Source organism: Eretmochelys imbricata, chromosome 5 (genome assembly GCF_965152235.1).
Source record: "Eretmochelys imbricata isolate rEreImb1 chromosome 5, rEreImb1.hap1, whole genome shotgun sequence".
NCBI lineage: Eukaryota > Metazoa > Chordata > Testudines > Cheloniidae > Eretmochelys > Eretmochelys imbricata.
This window is the reverse complement of record NC_135576.1, coordinates 92,192,558-92,216,485: the sequence shown is the minus strand read 5'-3', so window position 1 is coordinate 92,216,485 and position 23,928 is coordinate 92,192,558. Positions and strand designations below refer to the sequence as shown.

Genomic DNA, 23,928 nt, shown 5'->3' with positions numbered 1-23,928 from the left:
CCCCGCAACCACAGTAGGTGCACACCTTCCAACTTCTGCAACTGCACAGAGATCCTACAGAAAACCACCTCATTCACTAGACAACCTGCTTCAGTCTCTGTGTACTGAATGGGGCTTGGGTCTTATGGAAACAATTATATGTGGTCTTAATTAATGGGGGCTGTGGGTGCACAGCCTCCCTAAAAAGCAGGCTCCAAAAATATGACTGTTTGAAACCTGCTGATGAGATTTTTGGCCACAGCATGGTGCCTATTTCATTCCTAAAGAAACTGCAGCATGCAGTCATTCTTCATAAAATCCACATGTAGGGGCCATGTAGACTGGATCAGGCATTTCATACTGTATAGGTACATTCACACAATAAATAGCTGGATTCTCTCAGTATGGGTCTGGGATACTGTAAAATGCTAAGCACCTTGTGAGATGTTCAGCTGCTCAAGTCATTTGGGAATTTAGCTCCTCACTTGATCAGGCCCTATTCTTTTTCCCGTCGTATTCTTTTTTTCACTTTATTTTTTGTTCCTACTTTCAGTTTCATTCAGCATCTTTCCTTCTCTCTGGTACTTTTGAAATGTATTTTTGAGCTTCCTTTTGTACTATATTAATCCTCATTTCTGTTTTTTCTTGTCATGATATTTTTTGGGGGAGAGCGGTATCTTATTCTTTCTCTGCCTCTGATCCTGACCCTATAGGTTCATCCATAGGGTTCATCAAAATACATTCATCAAAATTCCCCCTCCTCTCTCTGTATGTTATACAACATGTTCCATCAGTTCTAAATGTCCAAAGAGACTGACATGTCTCCGATCAGTATTAAAATACAAATGTGTGTGGTTTGGATGAGATGGGGTTAACACTGAGAGGAGGGTTTATTGCGTGTTCTTTGGAAAGTGGTGAAGCAGCAGAGGGTGTGAGTAGGAGGGATTGCAAAGAAACTTTAATTACAGGATATAGATCCTGGCTGGCTTATAACTAAACATTTTGTTGTCCTAGGCAACCACCTGTTCGCAGTGTCTAAGACATCCAGCCTTAGATGTACAGGCACTGCACCTAGAATGCTGTAGACAAATACTCAGTGAGACAACTCCTGCTATGACTGTGAAAACTAGTTTGTTCTGTGAAATCAATGGGACCTGCAGAACTCTAGGCACTTACAAAAAGGGGGTTGGTTTTCAATGTGGATTTTAGGTGCAAAACTTTAGGCACCCAAATTCAAACATTTTGGACAAGGATCCTCTTAAAACTATTATTAAAGATACTGCTGTCACTCTGCAAGTCTGAAAGAGACTATTATTGGGATTGTATGTTTACTCTTATTACAAATATTTGCCTTTAGCATCTCCACCAACAGTTGGGCTAGAGGCTTTTGAAACTACATCAAAAAATGTCTCTTAGCAGCTGAATTACACCTATTTCTTTAAAAACCCCAAAATTCTATATACCATGAGCTCAGTTCTTCCCTCAGAAATAGTCTGTAGAGCCAGAGCCTCATCATTGTAAATCAGGATAGTTCCACTGATTTCAATCCACACAAGCTAAGGATATGGTCCATTATGCACAACTCTGATTGACTGCACTTATGTCCTGTGTTTTAATATGTGCTGTTTTAGTCTAATTGACAGGACTGTGAGATACCAACAAAGAAAGGGTACATGAAGGCTTAACAATTTATTGTTTAAAGGCATTTTATATGTCATTCTAAGTATGAATGCAGTCAGACAGACTAAAATAACAGACAACATTTAGGCTTCCTGCTAGCTTTGAGACTGCATGATTTATTCATTGAAGGAAATCAAATAGATGGGCAAGGTTTTTTGTGTTTCCATAATTCTAATTCATGCTCATATACTTTGCAGAGCATGTTGAAGATCTCCTCTGTGGCCAATGTGGCAGACAATCACCACCATCTTTTGCTCTCAAAGAAAGCACTTTTTGAAGTCATCTCTCTGAAGACATGCAACATGGAGCACAATTCGTGAATAATGAAAAAAAAATCAGTATTCACTGAAAATAGAAGCAGCACTGGCATTATGTCTCATCCAATGCTATTTCTTCAGAGTGTCATTTAGGTCATCCTTACTAATAAATAACCCATATGCTGTATTCTCACATGCCCAGTTAACACTGGGCTTCAAATTGCTGAAAACTGACGCAATGTGACCATTGCTGGCAATTCTTAGAAAAAGTCTCTACTCTGAGTGCAAATTGCCATAAACTTTTAAGAAATCATCTTTTGTGAGCTAAGGATCTTGTGCAATAGAAGATACTTTTACAGCCCTGCAAATCTGCAGATATCTGCTTTATACCCACAGATATCCGTGGACCATGTTTGCGGATCATTGATTGGATGCAGATACAAATTTTGTGTCTGCACAGTGCTTTAGATATCTCTTTTCTGGGTACGATTTTATATCATTTCCTTAAATTTAATGAGATTTACGAGGATCCACACAAAAAAAAACCAAAAAACCCAGTACCAGCAGATCTGTGTCAACTGGTTTTTGCATACTTGAAGCTATCTAAACTAACATTGATTTCATTATGCGGTTTCTTTTGCAAGCAAGCTCAGTGGTAAAGAATTGCAGAGCTGCACTCATTGTGGCCAAACTGTACAGTAGTTTTAGAGCTAAACTTGACTTTAGTGGGACTATATACATTCTGAAAGTTAGGCATTTGCTTAATTAACTTCGAATACTCTCTTCATGTATTCGCAAAAAGAAAAGGAGTACTTGTGGCACCTTAGAAACTAACAAATTTATTTGAGCATAAGCTTTCGTGAGCTACAGCTCACTTCATGCATCCGATGAAAGCTTATGCTCAAATAAATTTGTTAGTCTCTAAGGTGCCACAAGTACTCCTTCTCTTTTTGCGAATACAGACTAACACGGCTGCTACTCTGAAACCTTCCTGTATTCTGATTTCTTTCGACGAATGAACATGCCAAAGGCTTGATGTATAGGCCACCTTATAGTTACCCCCCCTTATACTGTTCCACAGTAATAATACTGCTAGAAGTGTGCTCAGCACACAAAATGAAAACAGTCCTTGTCAATAAGAACTGACTATCTGAAAGACAAACACAGAAAAGATGGGATATTATGGGATGCTTGGAGGAAGGATCCGTTTTGACTTATTATACTGTAATAAGGCTGATCTTCTCCCCAGTTCCCAAAGGACACATTGCCACTTCCAGAGCTCATTGACTATTTCCTCTCTGGTAAACAGGGTATGTCTCTGGGAGATGTCCATGACAAACCCTCTCCCTAAAGATTTTCAACTCCATCTGAATTCTTTGGGTCAAAAATTAAAACATAGGTGCTTAGAACTCGACTTCTAAAATCACATTTAGAGTCCTAAATACTGTAAGTGACCTGACTTTCAGGGGCAATGAGTACCCACAATTCCCACTAATTTTAATGAGACTCTGCACTCAGTATTTCTGGAACTCAGGACAATAAATTCCGGTGCCTCAACATGCCCAGATTTAGGCAGCTACATTTGAAAAGTTTGGCCTTTATTTCCACAGCTTCTCTCCTGCTGGTCCGACATGCTTCAATTCTATAACTGAGAAAAGCTTGATTGTGCCTTTTTCCTATGCAGCTAAACAGTGGAGTAAGGCTCCTCCTTCACCCTGCATGCCTGCATAGTACTCTCCCAGGTTGCCCTTTCAAGTGTGAGGGGATAGTAGAGGCTGTGAACCCAAATTCACAGAGGAGCCATGACTCTGTGCCCAAATTCTAGTCATTGTTGCATGAGGGAGCGAGTATGTTGCAACTCAGAAAGGAGTGAAGTAAATTACTCCCTGCCTGCAGGTGCAAGAGAGGAGTCTAGGGATCCACTGAATCACAATTTCTTCATGAAAGCGGCAAAGAGTCCTGTGGCACCTTATAGACTAACAGACGTATTGGAGCATAAGCTTTCATGGGCGAATACCCACTTCATCGGATGCAATACGTCTGTTAGTCTATAAGGTGCCACAGGACTCTTTGCCGCTTTTACAGATCCAGACTAACACGGCTACCCCTCTGATACTTAATTTCTTCATGGCGTTTCTCCTGGACACGGTGCTGCTATGCAATTCCCCAAATTTAGGACTGAGGTTCAGCATAGCTCTTAGGTGGAAAACAATATCCACTTGACTTGCCATTTAATTTCTTTATGCAAATTCATACTCTAAAGAGCTAGGACTCAGTCTCAGGTCCCGGATCCAGCGGCTTTGCAAAAAATCAATCCATCAGATTTTCAGCCACTGCAGTTGATGGTTACAGGTGGCATAGCTTAAGGCAGCACTGAGACTGCTCTAAGTTATGCCAGGGCCATTTGAGTGCCCAGGATCGGTGAGAAGAAAGTGACCATGGGGCTACCTTTCCACTCTTTCCTTCATCAAACTGCACATACTGTAAACTCACTTTTCACAGTTCAGGACTGAGCCCTTAGACTTCACCCAAAAAAATCTGAGTGGCTGCCTGGGTTATTATGTTGTCTGCCTCCTGATTAGTCAAACCAAGTTTCTACCTAAAAATCAGTTCCAACACAATTCAGCAGAAACCTACATAAACATCTCGGTTGACTTCATTCACCATGTTGTTTTCATTTCTTCCCTGAGCAAAACATCGGAGGAATTAGAACTACCCACAGATTGCAAATAAAACCATAGGTATCAGCTGGCTGGGTTTATTCATCCTCTGAGTCATGCTTATTAGCAATAACAAATGGAATGTCAGAAACACAATAAAACTAGATTTTTATGTTTTATGATTCCATGTATTAGAAGGACATCCAATAACAAGTGAGCAAGACCGTCTCAGAGTACCTCTTTGTCTGGGTAGGGAAAAAACTATCACAATTCATGCCCCGGATCTTTTTTATTTATTGCTTGCATAGCCAAGATATGCTTTTATCGCTCGGTGGCACATGTCTTATTATACCTTATTGCTGAAATAGGTAATGTAAAAAAATGATTTTTCATTAGCTGCAATGGGTTCCCAACAGATTTATTATCTATTCCTAACCTTTATTTTTAATTACAAATTTTTAGCAAAGAGTCTGTATTCAGAAAGTTATTTACAGAATTATCCCATTACCTCTCACTCCTTCACAAAATGATGTGCTACCTCCTACATACTTCATGTTCACTCCGATGCTTACTTAAAGCTTACTATGAAACCTCCTCTTATCTCCTTTCAATCTACTGCCATCAAAGGGCTTGCGCATGATGCCTAATACATATTCTCACACAACAAAACTTTGTTAGCTTTGAGTTAAGGTTGTTAGACTGTGTATAAACCAACACAAATTCTGTAAAGCACACAAAGAAGCAATTCCGTCATTCAGTCTCTCTTCCATGCTCCATTCATCAGCTCCCTTTCTCAACCCTGTTATTTCCCTTACATTCCTCACAGCCCATAAATTTCCACCCTCATCCTGAACAAAAACCCCAAGTAGACCTATGTCTTAAATCTAAGAGTATGATTATTGGTTATATGTTCAGGTATTTTTACATATGTTGTAACTGGTATTGTGTTGGTGCATTGTTTTCAGGTGGTTTGAACATATACCATATAAATATGGTCAGAGTTAAGGTTGCATTTTGATTTTTCAGGATGAGCATAGCAGGAAGTGCAAGGAGGGTAGGTGAGCCACTGTAGTGAATGGATACAAGGGAAATAACCATTCTTAACTCTGACCCATGTCAGGTGACTAGGACCAGTCTCTTTACTAGCACTCCTGTGTGTTGCATCTTTATTAAAACTATGTTGCCAGAAGAGAAACAACTGTTAGCCATTAACAAACCAAAGAATAATAGCATAACTACCACAAAATGCTAATATCTCAATGCAGGATCATTGTGTGAATATAAATTACCTTTTCCCATGCTTTTCAACCACGGCATTTATAGCATCATCTGTCAGCTGGCATCCATTAGCAGAAAGGCCCTGGAGGCTGAAATGTAAAATGACAGTTATTTCTCTATATTTAAAAAAATCATCCCTAGTTTAAATCCATCAGCTTCAAAGAAGTTACACCACACTTGTATTTGTCCTGTTGCCCTTCTGACACTTAGGAGACATAAAGGGGCTGGAAACTGGCTGCATCTGTCCAGCAGAAAAATTCCATCTCAGAGGAACTCCCAAATTATACAAGTGTGTTGGCTCCAGTCCCTGTGCCTACTGTCTCCTCCTTCGCCCCCAATGCAGGGAGCAGTCAGGGACTTTTTGGAGCCAGGCAGGGAGGGGTCCATGGCAGAGCTCTGTTCTGTTACACCTATAGTGCCTGCATCAGTGGCACACGTTAGAGCTGCTAGGAAGAATCTCTAACTCTACCAAGGTTGTGGCTTGACCTGGGAACCAGAGCTGGAACCCACTCCTGGCCCCCTTCAATTCCTCCCCACTGAGCAGAGCTTTGGCACAGAAGTGAATCATGCCCAATGAATACAATTGATCTTTTTCATTACTTTGCACAGATAAGCAGATCCACAGGAGGAATGTATACCTATTGCTGTAAAGCAAGCAGGTGGAAAAGTGGGGAGGTGTTAAGTGTTTTACCTTAAAGAAGCTTCTGCTAGAGCAATGACCCCTAAATCAGTAGCCCCTGTCCAGCTTATATCCACGGATATCAGCTGGCTGCAAAAGGTGCTTGCATGGAGAAGAATTGTGTCCCCTCGCAATCTAGGACCGCTGCAGCTTGTTATGTTCAATTCCTGAGTGAACAAAGAATAAAATAACTGCAGTGCAGAACAACTTTAAATAATGACTACAGCTTGTAGAAGTTTGCCTTCCAAACGACGAACTGGGTACAGTCTCTGTCTTCTTTCATTGTTATTTTTCCATATACCTTCTCATTTTCATATATTCTTACACATACACACACACACAGACTATTATATTGAGGGCCAGGTTTTTAATGGGCCTCTAACAGAGCCCCTGCAATATACAAGGAGCATGCATTTGCAAACACAACTGTGGACTTTTGCAGGTGGGAATGGATGCCCCCAACATACTGTTGGTAAGTCTTTAGGGTCCACCTTGGCTACTCAGGGTTCAACTCCATAAGGTATGGAGCACCCAAAATTTTAACTGACAGTGGCTTGCTTTCACTTTACTAACTTCATTGTGAGTTGAAGATATTTAGCATGTTACAGCAGACACTCAGCACTTTGCGGGTTGGTCTCTTAGTGGCCGAGGTCCATACCACTCATTTTTGATTGGCCTGATTTTTTTTAAACAGTGTCTTAAAGAAAAACTATTCCTTTTAAATTACATGCAGAAAAGATCAATTTTTTCTTTAAGTCACCATTATTTAAGAAAAATGATAATGTTGCAGCCTCACAAGGCATAGGTTTATGGATTTTGCTACATACCTTGAGTACTGTCAACCTCAAGTATTCAAAAATCAAGAATCAGGTCCCAAAATAACATGACTGGCTTTAAAATAATGAAATTTTAAAAATAATAAAGTTGGGATTCTTTATATTTGCTTTCTGGTTTCTGAGCCTTTAGTGTTCCCATTTTCAAGATTTTCTCAGCAACGAAGATAAACTTACTTTCTTTTTTACATTAGAGCTGACATCTCACATAATCAATGGACCCCAAGAGGGGGTTTTAAGAAAAACACCAAAAAATGCAAGATTGGAAATGAAAATTACAAAAATTGGCAACACTGTAGTGACAGATTATTGTATGTCTGCACATGTCTATATTGGTTGGCAACTCCATTTTGATTGTATATTGCACTGTGCCTTCACTTTTGCCTCTTAATCTCCATAATGGCCTGGGATGACCAGGAGTTTTTAGCAGAGTCTCTGTGTGCCACTAGCTGTAGGTTAACAACGGCGAGCATCAAGATTTATGAATCTGGATGATCTTCCATTCAAAGGGAAGCACCTTAGACAAGTTTTTCCAATCTGGACTTCAGGTGGGCTGTCAACAAGCAACGTATCAACTGACAAGAGACTTGAAGCTGCTCTGGAAAGTCACCTCACAGAGGGGCATAGAATTTTATAGAAGGACAAGTTTTGGTTTTAGCAGGGGCACTCTCTCACTGTCTCAAACAAGAAGACAATACTGGGTAAGAGAAGGAAGAGAGGAAGATCCTGGGACCCTGAAAAAAAGGACTAAAACACAAAGGGTCCTGGAGTTGTGAAGACACTGGAAGCAGGAATTTCCATGCAGGTGTTTGTTATTTTTCTATAGACCTGTATATCTCTTTTGCTTTGTCTATGAGTAAAGTGTTTAGGAATTGTTTTGTGATAGCTGTCTCTCCCTTAGTTTAACTGTCCCATACTCTCTGAAGGATGAAACAATAATCCAGAGAGTCCACAGTTTCAGTGGAACTCTGAGAAGCGTGCAATTGCTAATGAGAAGGCTTGGGAGGGCAATATTAATTTTAGGACCTGTGCTGTTGGCCTGCAGAGTCCCATATGTGAGGAAGGAGTGTTAGACAGAGGATCTGCATCCCACAGATGTGTCTAGAACTACAGAGTTTATGACAGTGACTGGACTCTGTCCCAAACTAGCCAGCCTAAACTCAGGCGAAAGCCAAGGTTTGGGTCTAATATAGTGGTATAGTGGTGAGCATCCACAAGGGAGAGCTCTATTAGGATTGTAACAATTGTAACATATTCTAACCTAACATTTCTTTTTCTGAGTTTAAGTACTGCTCCAGATTAAACAAATAATTTCAACACATGCTTAAAATTAAGTATGTGCTTAAGTGCTCTGCTGCACTGGGGCCTGGATTCTGCAAGGCTTACATGCATTGATCTCCCATTGACTTCAATGGGAGTGCAAAATCAGGTGTTAAATCTTTCTTTACTGCCATTACATCTCTGTAATCCTTACCAAGAGATATGAACTACATGAAGTTACTAAAGTTCCTGCAATTATCTTTTGAGCTGTAGTATGTGTAGTTGTCCTGGAAAATAGCATGGTTTTGCCTCTGTTTTATACAACATAAATTTTTTCCATCAACTAACAAATATTATTTAGATTTCCCATTGCAGTTGTTCTCCCCTTCACATTCTGTTCCCTTCGTAATTTATTTTTAGGCAGTCAACTTTGAAGTACAGTCACAGTAATAACTGAAAAATAATCGTAAATGCCAAGAGCTTCATGACAGTGGATCCATTGACTGAGTGCCACAAGTAATTCCTGTAGAACCTTCTGAAGTGAAAAGGAAAATCCACTTCTTGTCATGGGACCCCTGATTGTCATTTAGTTGCCCCTTTTTCGACCCAAGTGGCTTGTCAAATTTTGGGAGCTTTGTCTTCCAGTAGGGGATAGAAACTGATGATCAAGTCTGGTATTTTCTTTGATGCAATTTTGTTTATTTACAAGGAATGTGCCAGTCTTTGCTTCTCTGAACATAGGAGGAACCAGAAACAAAAGAATATTATTTTAGCTTATAGCTCCAACTCTCTTTAGTCAACCCCAGACCCCAAATACACACTCTCTCTCTAGTGTTTTCCAGGGTCATACACCGTGCTCACAGACAGCTGCTTGGCTTTCTTGCATTTTGGCTCTCTCTCTCAGTTTTTGTGTTTTCACCCCAGTTAGTATTTTTCACACATAGACAAACATGGAATGGTAGGAACAGAGAGGTCATGGAAGGAGCACCCCTTAAGGCCACAACAGCAGCAGCTGATAAAAACAGATAGATGTATCATTTTATCGTTCCAGTCACAGAGGAAAGGGAAAGACAAGTTTCAAAACTCCCTTCCCTTTGTCCCATAAAAATATTTAATAACACATGTTTATTGGCATTTCATCTTTGCAACACCTCAGCACAACACCGCCCTCCAGCCCAGCCACAGTGAATATGGCCCACCACGGGCAAGGGGTGGAAGGAATTTCAATTTCATGAAGCAATACAATTTTGGTCCCTGGTCTACAAATACCAGTAGAGGGCAATGAATATTGGCACTGTTTTCCACAGGCAGTGGTGCTTTTGGCAGATAACTCACTCCTGAGGGTAACAAAAGCACAGAGAGCTGCTACTGACATCCTGAAGCTGCCCAGGCCCATATGCTGCTAGCCTGTTTACTGCAATGGTACCTGCTGAACTCATGGAGTGGCACAGGAAAGTGTCCCACATGGAGGAAAACATAAGGCAGCCAACCCCAGAAACTGTTGGAAGAAAACTGCAGAGTATCTTCACAAAAGTTGAGTAAAATAATGACAAGTTAATACCTGTGTCTTGTTAACTTGGGGATGGGCTGAAGGCATCTTTAAATTTGAACATTGTAAGGAAAAATTGCATGCACACACTTACCCGAGTTTCCTTTCCTGTCATTGGGCTGGTCCATGCTTGGCTGCTGGAACTGGCTGCACTGTGGTGGAGTCTCAAACAGGTCGTGGCTTCTGACATGGCTAGTGCCCCCCACCCTCCCAATCTTCTCCCTGTTCACTACAGGAGTCTCTGTCTTGAGCTCCTCCAAGGTATCCATGGTGATCTGCAGGGTGTTGGTGGGGGGTCTCCAAGTATGGCAAGCAGTAGTAAAAGCAGCAGGTCTGCGGCTCAACACCAGATAGTTTTTTGGCCTTCCTGACCTCGTCTTATGCCTAGCACATCCTTAGTCTGAGTGGCACTACTACTGATCACAGTTGCCAACTGTCATGCGGTAAATAGGCACCCAGACTTTCACAATATGCCAAAAATCAAGCTAATCTCATTTCAAAACAAGGCCAAAACAAGCCAATCCCTTAGGACCCCATCACTGTATGTGACTAGATCCCGCCGGCGTGCTGTCTGGGACTGTGGTGGGCCACTGTGCACCCCTGACTCTTTCCGCCCCGTTGCCCCTGCTTGCCCTCATTTGCCGGGAGCCAATCAAAAAAAAGCAGCAACAAGCTACAACAAGCAACAAGCCAAACAAGCAACAAGCTACATGCCAAAAACTAGCCAATGAACAACTCACAAGCCAATTAAGCCAAAAACAAGCCCAATTTCTGCATTTTTTCACAGGTTTGGCATGTCTGCTGCTGATCTTTATCATACCCCTTTGCCTTCATTTCCCATTCAATGTTTTCATAGATGTCCTTAGTCTGTGCTTGCACAACCTCTTCTCCTCACAGTCCCTGGAGAGCCCATAATTCATGTCTACTCCAGGCCGGAGCATGTCTAGTGCATGGAGCTGGCATGGTTGGTTGGGCAGTTGCACATAGCAAGGGAGAATTGCTAGATTTGCAAGTGGGCAATCAGCAAAAGGAATTTCAAAAATACACAGGAAGTTTTAAAATGGGGAGAGACTTCCCGTCTCCATGACCCCAGGGCAGTTTAGTTTCCAACTGTGACCCAAGCAGTCACTGTTGCAGGGAATGGGGCATTGTGGGACAACTGCTAAAGGACCGTTAGAGTCAACATAGGTCATGCAGTGTCTACACTTGCACCTTATTGACCTCAGGAGATGAGCCATGGCTTCACACCATTCCAGGAGGTGGTTTTACTACTTTGCTGTAACAAAGCCATTATGTTAGCCGGTGATAAATTTGAGCATAGACAAACACACAAGTAGGTCGATGCAAGGCAACCTATGTTCACCTATCTGTAGTGTACTCCAGGCCTAAGGGACAATCCATCTCCCCCTGAAGTCAATAGGAGCCTTTCCATTCACTTCTCTAGGAGCTGGATTGGGTCCTAAATGCAATTACATTAAATTGACAATAAGCAGAAGTTTCAGAAAACTAAAAAAAAAATCATAGCCTAATTTCACAAAATATAGATTTCTCAACAAAATGGCAATATTACTTATTATTGCCATTTTCTTGTACTTTAAAATAAATCAAAACCTTCTGAATGCAAATAAATATGTTCAGTGACTTGCTTTAGAAGAGTAGACTTGGTTCTGTTAATTAATCTTAAACTCGTGGGAAAGGGTATGTAATTAAATAACTATTACACAAAAGGTGAATTACTACAGAAATTAACTGAATTATTTCCAGCAGTCTCATCGAATGGCATAAAATATCAGAACACAATGTTTTCATTATGGAATACATGGCAGCAGTCCGGCAATACTTCTGTCTCTGAAGAAGACTATTCATTTCATATCAGCTGACCTTTTATTTACTAGTCGCTATTTTGGGAGAATAGTTTTATTTGTTTATATGTTTGTTTCTGAAGGATTTATTTATATTATTGAGATGATGCATGGTACAGTGTATCTATTTTATGGATCCAAATTTTCATGATTTTTATATATATATATATATATAATTGAAATGATTGAGGAAATGTGTTCCTTCAGAATATATAGTATTATTGATAAACTGAAGTGGGAAGAATAAGTTGTATAGATCACTCTGAAACCATATCCTTAAGGGCCAAAATTTCAAAACTCAGAAGCTTGACACAAACATATATTCAAGTTTTTCATGTGAGTATATAAACACTTGCCCATGTAGATATTCTGTATTCCCATTGGCATCAGGGCCAGGATTTCACGCCCTTTCCAAGTGCAAATGCCCTATCTGTACAAGAAAATATGGTACAAGGAAAGTGTACACTTTTGCAGGTTAAATCAGAGCTTATATTAGAAAGTCTGGCATGTGAGACAGCAATCCATACAAAAAGCAAAAATACATACATACAGGCAAGTGACAGTTATTCATTCACAGATCCATAGAAAATGCCAGAAGGGACAATTGTGATTGTCTAGTCTGACTTCCTGCATAACAGAGGCCATAGGACTTCTCTGAATCAACTTCTGTTTGACGGAGTAGTCTCTTATAGAAAAGCATCCAGCCTTATCTGAAAATGTCCAGTGATGGAGAATCCACCACCATCCTGGGTAAATTGTTCCAGTGGCTAAAACCCTCACTGTTAAAAATATGCATCTTATTTCCAGTCTGAATTTGTCTAGCTTCACCTTTCAGCCATTGGATCTTGTTATATCTGTGTCTGCTAAACTGAAGAGCCCATTACCAAAGTTTTATTCCCCAGGTAGACCCTTATAGGATATGTCTACTCAGCATTTTGCAGCCGACGGGAGTGAGCCTCCCAGCCTGGATCAACAGATTTGAGCTCGGGGGGCTCGCACTAGCACTCGAAAAACAGCTGTACCAGGCAGCACTTGAAAGCTGTGGCTCAGGCTAGAGCTCAGGCTCTAAAGCCGAAGGAGTGGGGTGGACTTCAGAGCCCAACTCCAGCCCAAACCACAACTTCCAAGTGCTGTCTACACAGCTATTTTTAGAGCACCAGTGTGAGCCCCACTAACTCGAGTTTGTCAACCTGGGCTGGAAGGTTCGCTCCCATGGGCTTCAAAATGTTGTGTAGGTATCCACATAGATTGTGATCAAGTAATCCTTTAACCTTCTCTTTGTAAACTTATCTGTAAAATTATCAGTAACAATTTCAGGGTTTCTTCCAGGTCATTGACAAATATGTTAACTAGAGTAGGGCCAAGAATCAGTCCCTACAGGACCCCATTAAAACCACACCATTTGATGATTCTCCATTTAGAATTACATTTTGAGACCTGTCAGTTAGCCAGTTTTTAATCCAATCTTTTTAATCTAATGTGTGTCAAGTTCCAAGACTTATTGAAAAATCAACATTAACAGTCCAGATAGCTCCTCAACCAGTGCTTTTAAAACTCTCAGATGCAAATTATTCAGAGCTGCTAGTTTAAAAATGTCTAATTTTAGTAGATGCTGTTTAACATCTTCCTGAGTTGGAAAGGAATGTTTCATTATCATCTTATGATATGAATATATTTTCTGTCTTCTTCCCAAATACAGAATAGCATTGTTTATTGAACACTTCTGCCTCTTCCCTATTATTACTGACAATTTTACCATTTTCATCTTGTAAGGGACCAATACAATACCATGGTTAGAATGTTTTTTGTTTCTTTAGAACCACAGAACAGACCATTTATAACCAAGTGAAGGACTTTCCTCAGGTCTCCCTACACAAACAATTGCTGTTTATGGTACAAAATATTTACATATTGTTATGTTTCATGGCATACAAACAGAGTAGTAAAATAAAAAACAAATTCTCTTGCTGGAAGGTTACAACATAACACTACTTTACTTCTGAGAATTCAGAACAATAACACACAAACCCAAAAACAGATAAAAACAGGCTGCACCCTAAGGCAGAGAGGTGCAGCTCATGCCACCCAGCTTTAAGCTGGCTGTCTGCAAACTTCCTCTGCTTGTACGCTTTGCTCTAGAACCCTTTCATCTGCAAGCAGGTCCAGGGAACATTTCCCTTCCCCCCTGCTCTTAAAGCAAGAGCTTGCAATTCCAACATAGTCCTCAACACATCACACGTATAAACACTGAAATAAATCATGATGTATTAACAACTATGAGCCACAGTACATTACAATGCATGGCGGGGGGGAACAATCATCCCCATATTAAGACTTTTGATGCATCAGAACCAACGTGCCTAATATCTACCAGATCACACATTGGTGAATGTATTAAAATAATTATATGGATTGCTATGTGGATGTGAATACATTGTTACTACAAAAATAAGACACAACCTGTGCAAAACACTGCCCAGTAATGCGTTAGGTGTCCCAAAACATGGTTCTCTGTTCCCCCCTGCCCTTTTTTTTTTTTTTAAGGAATGAGCTTTTTGTGCCATATTAAAACAGATCACCACAAAAATTAAGGCCCCTGTTCAACAGTTAGGCACACGCTTAACTTCAAGCTCACCGTTCATTAAGTTCAACAGAACAGCAAAGACTACATGGCAGTCAGTCTCCTTTCTTACTAGTCTGATGAATCCGTAGCAGCTAGGATACCGGTATATTCTTCAAAAAATGGATAAGTTTCCTATGTGGAGATGAGCACTGAAATCTTTCAGTTGTGTCAATGGCAGCATTGGTGTAGTGCAGCACATAGTTTTGACGATCATAGGGTGTGACAAATTCTACCTTTTAGCCATGCTGGTCACACAGAGTCATGGGTTTTGAGATCTTCTTGTGGCCCAGGGAATTTGAAGCAACATAAGTGAGAAGTTAAAGAGAGGCAGCGGGATGCTGCTAGCTTCAGGATCCCTGGGCCAGGACCTGGAGTAATGGGTGGGCCTGCTCCCCCGCCCCACTCACCTTTGGGGAAGTGGCTAGACTCTAGAACTAAGATCTTCCCACCACCCCTCCCTCCCCCTGGAAGAAGGAAAATATGGACAGTGACATGGCCAGAGGGCTGAGTGAAGGCGAAGATGCTGCAATACTGAGACTGAGTCAGGTTTGCAGGCGACGATGACAGGTTAGGCACCACCAGGAGGTAGGGTTGGCAACCCTTCAGGATTGTCCTGGAGTCTCCACGAATTAAAGATGAATCTTTAATTAAAGACTATGTCATGTTATGAAACTTTCAGAAATACATCCAACCCAACTTGCCAACCTTACCTGGAAGGCACACCAGCTAGCAGAGCGAAGCCCTGTGATGGCCAGCAGGAGGTGCCGCATTGGTGAGTGAACCCCATGACAGTGGCATAGTAACTATTATATTCAAAACGTTTCTCTGTTGTCAAACATAGCCTCTATGTTAAAAAGCATAACAAGAACATACAACACTTGCATACACAATGCAAACCACTTCCATGACACTTAGGTGTGATACTCATTCACACTAAGGCCCCTTTACATTGCTCTGGTCCCCTTTACACTGTGAAGTAATGAATGAGAATCAAGTCCTCATTTTTTTAATCCACACTTGCATTTTTTCCTCTGGTTACCATGACTACCCTGAGACTTTAACTGGAAATTGTCATTCTATAAGAGCCCTAAGGATGATGATTGTCTAAACCATCAGTTTTATCAGTAATTTAGGATGGCCAAAGTATTGGCATTAGACACATTGGCCCTGATTATCCTCCCATTTACATTTGTGCAAAGCAAGAGTAATCCCATGAGATATTAAAAAAAACCAAATATATTACTCCATTCTCTACCTTATGCAATATCTTGCTACTCAGACAGCAGACCTAACTAGATTTTTGGTTTCCAAAAATATATTTATCTTTGACTTAAACTCATTTAACTATCTGCTTCCACATCACCATATGATAGAAAGTTCAAATCTAACAACTCCCTCAAAGAAGCAGCTTGCCCCTCATCTCTAGCCTGCACCTTTCCTTCTGGAAATACTAGTTGTTACACTTTTTTCTTGTAGGTACCATATAGGTCTCCACTCTTTGTGTGACCCTTGCAGATTCCTGAAAACCACAAAAAGTTCACATCGTCACCTTCTTTGTTAACTCCTGAAAACTTTTAAAAAATATTCAAGGCAAAAATTATACATTTTGTAGCCTGGTGGATAAAATGATTTCCTTGAATTTAAGACACTGAGAGTAAAATCCTGGTTCCTCTGAAGCTGATGGCAAAATTTCCACAGACTTCATTGGAGATAGGATTTTACACTGTCCCAAACCTACTAGGGTTGCATTTTTATTCAATAAGTGTCTTCTCTTTGCTATGAGCATTCAAAAATATACTGCATCTGATTAAAAGTTTTCACTAGCTCTTTGAAGAAAATTAAAATACATGGAATTATTAGGAATAATTTTCAAGAAGACCACATACGTTTGCATCTTGAAATAAAGATGGAATATCCTCTGCTATGCTTGTATAAAAAATATTATGTCATATTTATGGGGTAATATGGGCTCCCTCTGGTGGTTATTTTTCACTTGCATTTTTCGTTTTCCCTCACAAAAATACTGAGCATCCTTTAGGAATAAGTGGACTCCCTTGGTAAAGACAATTATAGAATCAAATCCTAGCAAGATAGTGTTTTTTATTATAAAATATATTATTCAGATCTATTTTTCCTTTATCTTTTATTTTTAAAAAATCATCATCAGAGCATTAATAATTAACAGGTGCAAAAACAGCCCATCTATATAAAGTTGTACTATATGATTTTTATATATAATCAGACATGTTAGAAAAACTTGACTCATTTAAACTAAAGTCAATAGGGTATATTAAATCTGTAAGTATAAGGCAGCTCCAAAAAAAGCTGTTTGATACTATTTTTCCTGCTTCATTCAATGCACAAGATGCATAGTCAATATTTTGTTTTGTCCTTGTTCAATGTGTGACTCCCAAGCCTTATTCACTGCACACTATCCAAACCCTGTTCTGAAGACAGAATTCATTTCCTTATGAACTTCTCTTTGGTTCTCATCACTATAATATGAGTGCTTCACAAACATTAATTTATTTATTTTCACAACATCCCTATGAGGTGAGAAGTGATGTCAGGCGCTGCCTCCCAGTAATCAGGCCTAGTGGTTGGTGTGGCTGTTGAAGCTCGGTGTAGGGTCAGGACGAGGCCAACAATGACATTGGAAGTGAGATCCAGGGACAGGCCAGGGTCAAAACTGAGATCAGAGTCCGTCGTCAAACCAGAATCAGTATCATAGCCAGAGTCCACATGCAAACCAGTGGTCGAAGCTGGGTGTTCAAAGTACAGGAACAAGCCAAGTCAATAGAAAGACAATGCAGAGACCATTGAGATTGAGATGGAAATAGGAGACAGACTTGTTGAAAGTCTCGAGTTAAGGATAAAAGAGGTAAAAAAACAAGGGTAATGTCATAATAGGGGTCTACTACAGACAACCTAACCAGGGAGAAGAGGTGGATGAGGCTTTTTTTTTTTAAAACAACTAACAATCATCCAAAGTACAGGACTTAGTGGTGATGGGGGACAACTATCCAGACATCTCTTGGGAAAATAACACAGCAGGGCACAGATTATCCAACAAGTTATTGGATGGTATTGGAGACCATTTTTTTCATTTCAGAAGGTGGAGAAAGCTACTAGGGAAAAGCCTGTTCTAGATTTGATTTTGACAAATAGGGAGGAACTAGTTGAGAATTTGAAAATAGAAGGCAGCTTGGGTGAAAGTGATTAGGAAATGGTAGAGTTCATAATTCTAAGGAATGATAGGAGGTAAAAGAGGAAAATAAAGATAATGGATTTCAAGAAGGCAGTCTTTAGCAAACTCAGTGAGTCGATAGGCCAGATCCAATGGGAAGCAAGTCTAAGGGGCAAAAACAGTTCAAGAGAGTTGGCGGTTTTTCAAAGAGACATTATTAAGGCCACAAGAGCAAACTATCCCACTGCATAAGAAAGATAAGAAACATGGCAAGAGACCATCCTGGCTTAAGCAGGAGACCTTCAATGATCTGAAACTCAAAAAAAAAGTCCTACAAAAAGTGGAAATTGGTCAAATTACAAAGGATGACTATGAACAAATAACACAAGTATGTAGGGACAAAATTAGAAAGACCAAGCCACAAAATGAGATTAAACTAGCCAGAGACATAAAGGGTAACAAGAAAACGCTCTACAAACACATTAGAAGCAACAGCAAGACCAAAGACAGGGCAGGCCCATTACTCAGTAATGGCGGTGGTGGTGGGGAAACAATAACAGAAAATGTGGAAATCAAACAAGTGCTAAATGATGTTTTTGTTTCAGTTTTCACCAAAAAGGTTAGTAGTGATTGGACACCTAACATAGTGAATGCCAGTGAAAATGAGGTAGGAGCAGAAGCTTAAATAGGGAAAGAACCAGTTAAAATTACTTAGACACGTTAGATGGCTTCAAGTCACCAGGGCCTGATGAAATGCATCCCAGAATACTCAAAGAGCTGACTGAGGAGATATCTGAGCCATTAGCAATTATCTTTTAAAAGTCATGGAAGACGGGAGAGATTCCAGAGAACTAGAAAATGGCAGATATAGTGTCCATCTACACAAAAGGGAAATAAGGACAACCTGGGGAATTATAGATCAGTCAGCTTAACTTCAGGACCCAGAAAGATAATGGAGCAAATAACTAAGCAATCAATTTGCAAACACCTAGAAGATAATAAGGTGATAAGTAACAGTCAGCATGGATTTGTCAAGAACAAATCATGCCAAACAAACCTAATAGCCTTCTTTGACAGGGTAACAAGCCTTGTGGATAGGGGGGACGCGGTAGATGTGATATATCTTAACATTAGCTTTTTATACTGTCTCGCATAACCTTCTCATAAACAAACTAGGGAAATACAACCTAGATGGAGCTACTATAGGTGGGTACATAACTGGTTGGAAAACCATTCCGGAGAGAAGTATCAGTGGTTCACAGTCAAGCCAGAAAGGCATAACGAGTGGGGTCCCACAGGGATCAGGTCTGGGTCTGGTTCTGTTCAATATCTTCATCAATGATTTATATAATGGCACAGAGAGTACACTTATAACATTTGCAGATGATACCAAGCTGGAAGGGGTTGCAAGTGCTTTGGAAGATAGGAGTAAAATTCAAAATAATCTGGACAAACTGGTCTAAAGTAATGGTCTAAAGTAAACAGGATGAAATTCAAGAAGGACAAATGCAAAGTACTCCACTTAAGAAGGAACAATCAGTTGCACTGCATAGGAAGAAGTACTGCAGAAAGGGATCTGGGGGTCATAGTGGATCATAAGCAGGAGCTTTGTAAGCAAGACACAAGAAGTAGTTCTTCCACTCTACTCCGTGCTGATTAGGCCTCAACTGGAGTATTGTGGCCAGCTCTAGGTGCCACATTTCAGGAAAGATGTGGACAAACTGGAAAAAGTCCAGAGAAGAGCAACAAAAATGATTAAAGATCTAGAAAACATGACCTATGAGGAAAGATTGGCAGAAGTTATAAAAGGCCCTGGAAGGCCCTCCATTTTGCCTCTTTCCTGGACTATGGACTTATACTAATGGGAGCATTCTAACCAAGGGACTGAGGACCTTCCAATGATTTGGAAGCAACCAGAGACTTGACATAAACCAGCAGTTTATTCCTTCACTGCTACAAGCCTGAACCAAGAACTTTGCAATTGTTGTATGTATTTGATTCCTTTAACCAATTTTAACTCTCACCTTTCTTTCTTTCTTTTTAGAACTAAACCTTTAGATATTAGATATTAAAGGATTGGCAACAGCATGATTATTGGGTAAGATATGAGTTATATATTGACCCCGGTATGTAGCTGGTTCTTTAGGATCAGAAGAACCTTTTGTTTGATGAAATTGGTTTTAAATAACCACTCATCATTAAGTCTAGTGTCTGGGTACTGAATCCAGGACTGGAATCTTGAAGGAGGCTGCATGTCTGACTTCTTGTTAGCCAGTGTGATGAGACAGAAGTTTACTTCTGTTGCTGGTGTGGTTTATCTCATGAAAGAATAACCATCAGTTTTGGGTGTGTCTGCCCTATTTCTCAGCAGTTTGTCATGAATTTGGTATTCTCAGTTTTGACCCACAGAGGCATGGTGACACCTTGCCAAGCATAGTTCCAGGATGTGGGTTTTTTTCGAATTGCATTGTTAAACATATCACTGTACGGAAACTTCAATAGAGGTATGTATTTTGTATTCTTTGATAACAACTGCAAAGTGACCTAGGCAGTACCTTAATACCAACATATTGAATAATTTGTAAATTGATGGACCAAAGTTTAAAAGGGGCTTCAATCCTGACACTAATTTTGTGAGAGTAATCAATTGCAAGTACTAATTATGGCATTCAAATGTGAAGTTATCTGACTGCACCAGCAAATCATGCAATTAGATGCCTAAAAGCCATAATTTGCACTCTCAATTATTTGCATTATCAACTGATTGCACTTGCAACATGGGAGATGGGTTTTTAAACTTTGGACCCAAAGTTTTATTAATCTTCAGTGCAAATTATGGCATTTAGACATTAATTCCTGTAGATACCCATTTTTATTAGTCCCACTTCCAAGCATTTGGGACTTCGATGGATCTTCAGACTAGGAGCCAAGTGAACCAGTGAACTCAGTGAGGGGGGTTTGGTTGCTAGCTCCCAATATCAAAAGAAAGGGGAAGGATCGATGGGAAATCGGGAACCGCAGACTGACTGTCCCCAGGAACAATGGGGAGAGCCTAATCCTGGCTCTGCCACTCATTCTTTGAGCTTGATTCTCCTACCACTTACAGTGGTGTAAATTAGGAGTAACTCCACTGAAGTTGGTAGAGTTACACTCCACACTAAAGTCAGTAGAATTACAATTGTGAGATGAATCAGGACCACTGTTTGGCCTCATACAAGTCATTTTACCTCTATGTCTCCACTATAAAACTGAGATAATACTTTACAAGGACATTGTGTAGATTAATTGATGTTTGTAGACTGCTTTTACAATGTAAAGCACTATACAAATACTAAAAACGATCATTATTCCAATGTGGTAAAGATGGAGTATTACTAAACCAACAGAACAGAAATCTAACCAACTAGGACGTCAAACATTCCCACCTGAGGAAAGTAGATTTCAGATTCTTACTTTACAGAATGAATACAAATACTATAAGCCTATTACAGCTTCCTAGTATTTGAAGTAGTCGTCCCCTTTTAAAAGCCTATGTGGCTCCTTTTGTACTACCACACATGGCTGTGGTAAATGTAAGCGAGGGAATGGTCCTGCTATTGTGGGGAACTTTCCTGGCTTCTGCACTACCCCGGTGAAATGGGCTAGCAGAAGGATCTGAGTCCTCGCTCCCACTTCTTTACCCAGAGGCCTGCCTGCCCTCGAGGACTCCCCTTCCACTCTCCTGTCTGGCACAGTCCTCGTAACGCCAACAAGGCTGGGCCCAGGATTCCTGGGGGGCTCAACCCCCAACCTTGCTGTGGACATCTAGGACAGGGGCTAGGGTGTCCCCACTCTGGGGTACTCTCTCTGCACTGGACACTTCCCTGACCCACTGATCATTTCGTACAATTTCAAGCAAATACAATTTATTTAATCAGCAATTAATTTAAAAAAGAATAAGGAAAAATGGGAAAGGTTAAAGGAAAACACATCACCCCGCTCTGTGGCAGGGAACATTACAAACAGTGTCTCTGGAACGACAGGGCAGTTCACAGTTTGTTCCTTGTAGGTCCCAGGCCTCCTTCTCAGGCCCTGGCTGTGCTGCAGGAATGCTGTGGGTTGGACACTTGCTCTGGTGGTGACCACACACCTCCAGGCTTTGGGTGGTGGGACCCTTCTTCCCAGCATCAGACCCCTGTCGGGTTAAGAACACCCTCCCGGTCTGCCCTACAAGGACCCTTGGCTGGGGGTGTCTTTCTGCGCTGGGCCCTTTGCCCAGGGTCTCCCCTTGGCTGGCCCCAGTTGCTCACCGCACCCGGCTCCAGACTGCTCCAGCTCCAGCTCCACTGTTCTAGCTTCGGCTCCACTCTGCCTCAGCAGTGATGCTGCTGCTCTGCCTCCAGCCCCCTGGGCTGCTTCTTTGACCCCTCTGGCTCTGCGGCTCCAGCCCTCCTCTCAGCGCAGGATCTGCTCTCCTTGGGCTATGTCTCTGGCTCTGTGGCTGCAGCTCTGCTCCCAGCACAGGATCTGCTCCTCAGCTCAGCTTGGGCCCCTTCTTTCTCCTTAGCTCAGCCCCACTCTGTCTGACTCAGGCAATTCCAGCTTACACGGAGGACAGGACCCATGCTGGCCTTCTGATTAGCCTGCCCGCCCTGTCAATCAGGCTGACCTGGAGCATTGGCCTCTCCCCATTGTTCCTGGGGACAGTCAGTCTGAGGTTCCTGATTTCCCATCGACCCTTCCCCTTTCTTTTGGTACTGGGAGCTAGCAACCAAACCCCCCTCGCTGAGTTTTAGTAAGGGGACAACAGTCCCCTTACATAAAGCTGCTGTAATCTTTGCCATAAACCATTATGAATTAGAATTTAACTATTTATTGGCAAATCAAAATCTAATAAACATTTTCTTACTAACACTGATCTTATTGTCACTGATGAATATCAGAACCAGTATGTTCTAGACTATGCAATTATGGTTTAATTTACAGGGCACAAAAGTAATGTAAAACTATCAGTATGGCAACTGTTGACCATTTGAGTCACATTCTTGTTTACAGGTTGGATACATACATACTTGATGTTTACAGGTTAAGTACTGTTAATTACATTGTAAATACATTTTATTTTGTGGTTCAAAGGTGAACTACAAAATAAAACAAACAAACAAACAAAAAGTTTGTACTCTCTACTTCTCCTTTTTTTCTCCTTTATAATGCATAATGTCAATCTTAGGCTGGAATTTTCAAAGGAACCTAAGAAAGTTAGCTGCCAAACTGCCATTGAATTCTAGTGGGATTTCAGCACCAAATACCCTTAAACTCCTTTGAAAATTCAAGTCTCAGGGCTTGTCTACACACACATTTAGTCTGCTGCAAGCAAGAGTGTAAATCCACCCCACACTAACCTGCTGCAGACTAGCTGTCATGTAAATCATGCCGATATGCATTAACAATTCGTTAATGTGCAGTGATCTAGCCTGTTTCAAAGAGGACTAGATCAAAGAGCTTTCAACTAGATCAAAGAGAGTTAATGCATGTCAGAGGGATCCATATGGAGAGTTAGTCCTCCTCAGGCTAGTGAGGGTATATTCACATCTCAACTTGTCATGAACTAACTGTTCATGTAGACAAGCCGTTAGTGTTTTTCCAAACAAAAGGATTTTGTTCAGGGATTTGTTACAGCTTGTTTGTATAAACAGAAACATCAGACCTTGATTTTCCTGTTTTTCTGAAGGACCCTTTGTTCCTGAAGAACTGGAAAAGAACAGTGACATCACATTAGGTTGAAACCTGAGCTGCAGCTTTCCCATGACTTAGATGAGGGAAGGAGGGGACATTGAGTCAGACTTCTCTTAAAGTTTTGTTTTAATTAAAACTTCTTTAATTCTAGCTCCTAACATTAAACAGCTGGGATACAAGCTGTCTCTGTGAGAACCCCAATCTCCCCTAAACTGAGGGTTGGGAAAGTTTCAACACATCTGGTGATATCACTATCCCACTTAATTCCCTAGTCTTCCAGAAGGTCCTTTAGCAAAACAAGTGACTCCAACACATGATATTTCTAATATAAAAAACAAGCAGGAAAAAACCCAACAACTTTCCTAC

The 23,928-nt window shown here is 40.8% G+C and overlaps 1 protein-coding gene across 1 annotated transcript in view; it reads right to left on the bottom strand.

Annotated features, from left to right (window-relative positions):
* LOC144265379 (uncharacterized) overlaps positions 1 to 23,928 on the bottom strand; it is a 94,181-nt gene that overhangs the window by 31,198 nt on the left and 39,055 nt on the right. The window contains exons 4-5 of the mRNA XM_077818023.1: positions 6,546 to 6,700; positions 5,866 to 5,943 (exon numbers count right to left, since the gene is read on the bottom strand). Of these exons, the coding sequence (XP_077674149.1) occupies positions 5,866 to 5,943; positions 6,546 to 6,700 (233 nt within the window). The remainder of the gene's footprint in view (positions 1 to 5,865; positions 5,944 to 6,545; positions 6,701 to 23,928) is intronic.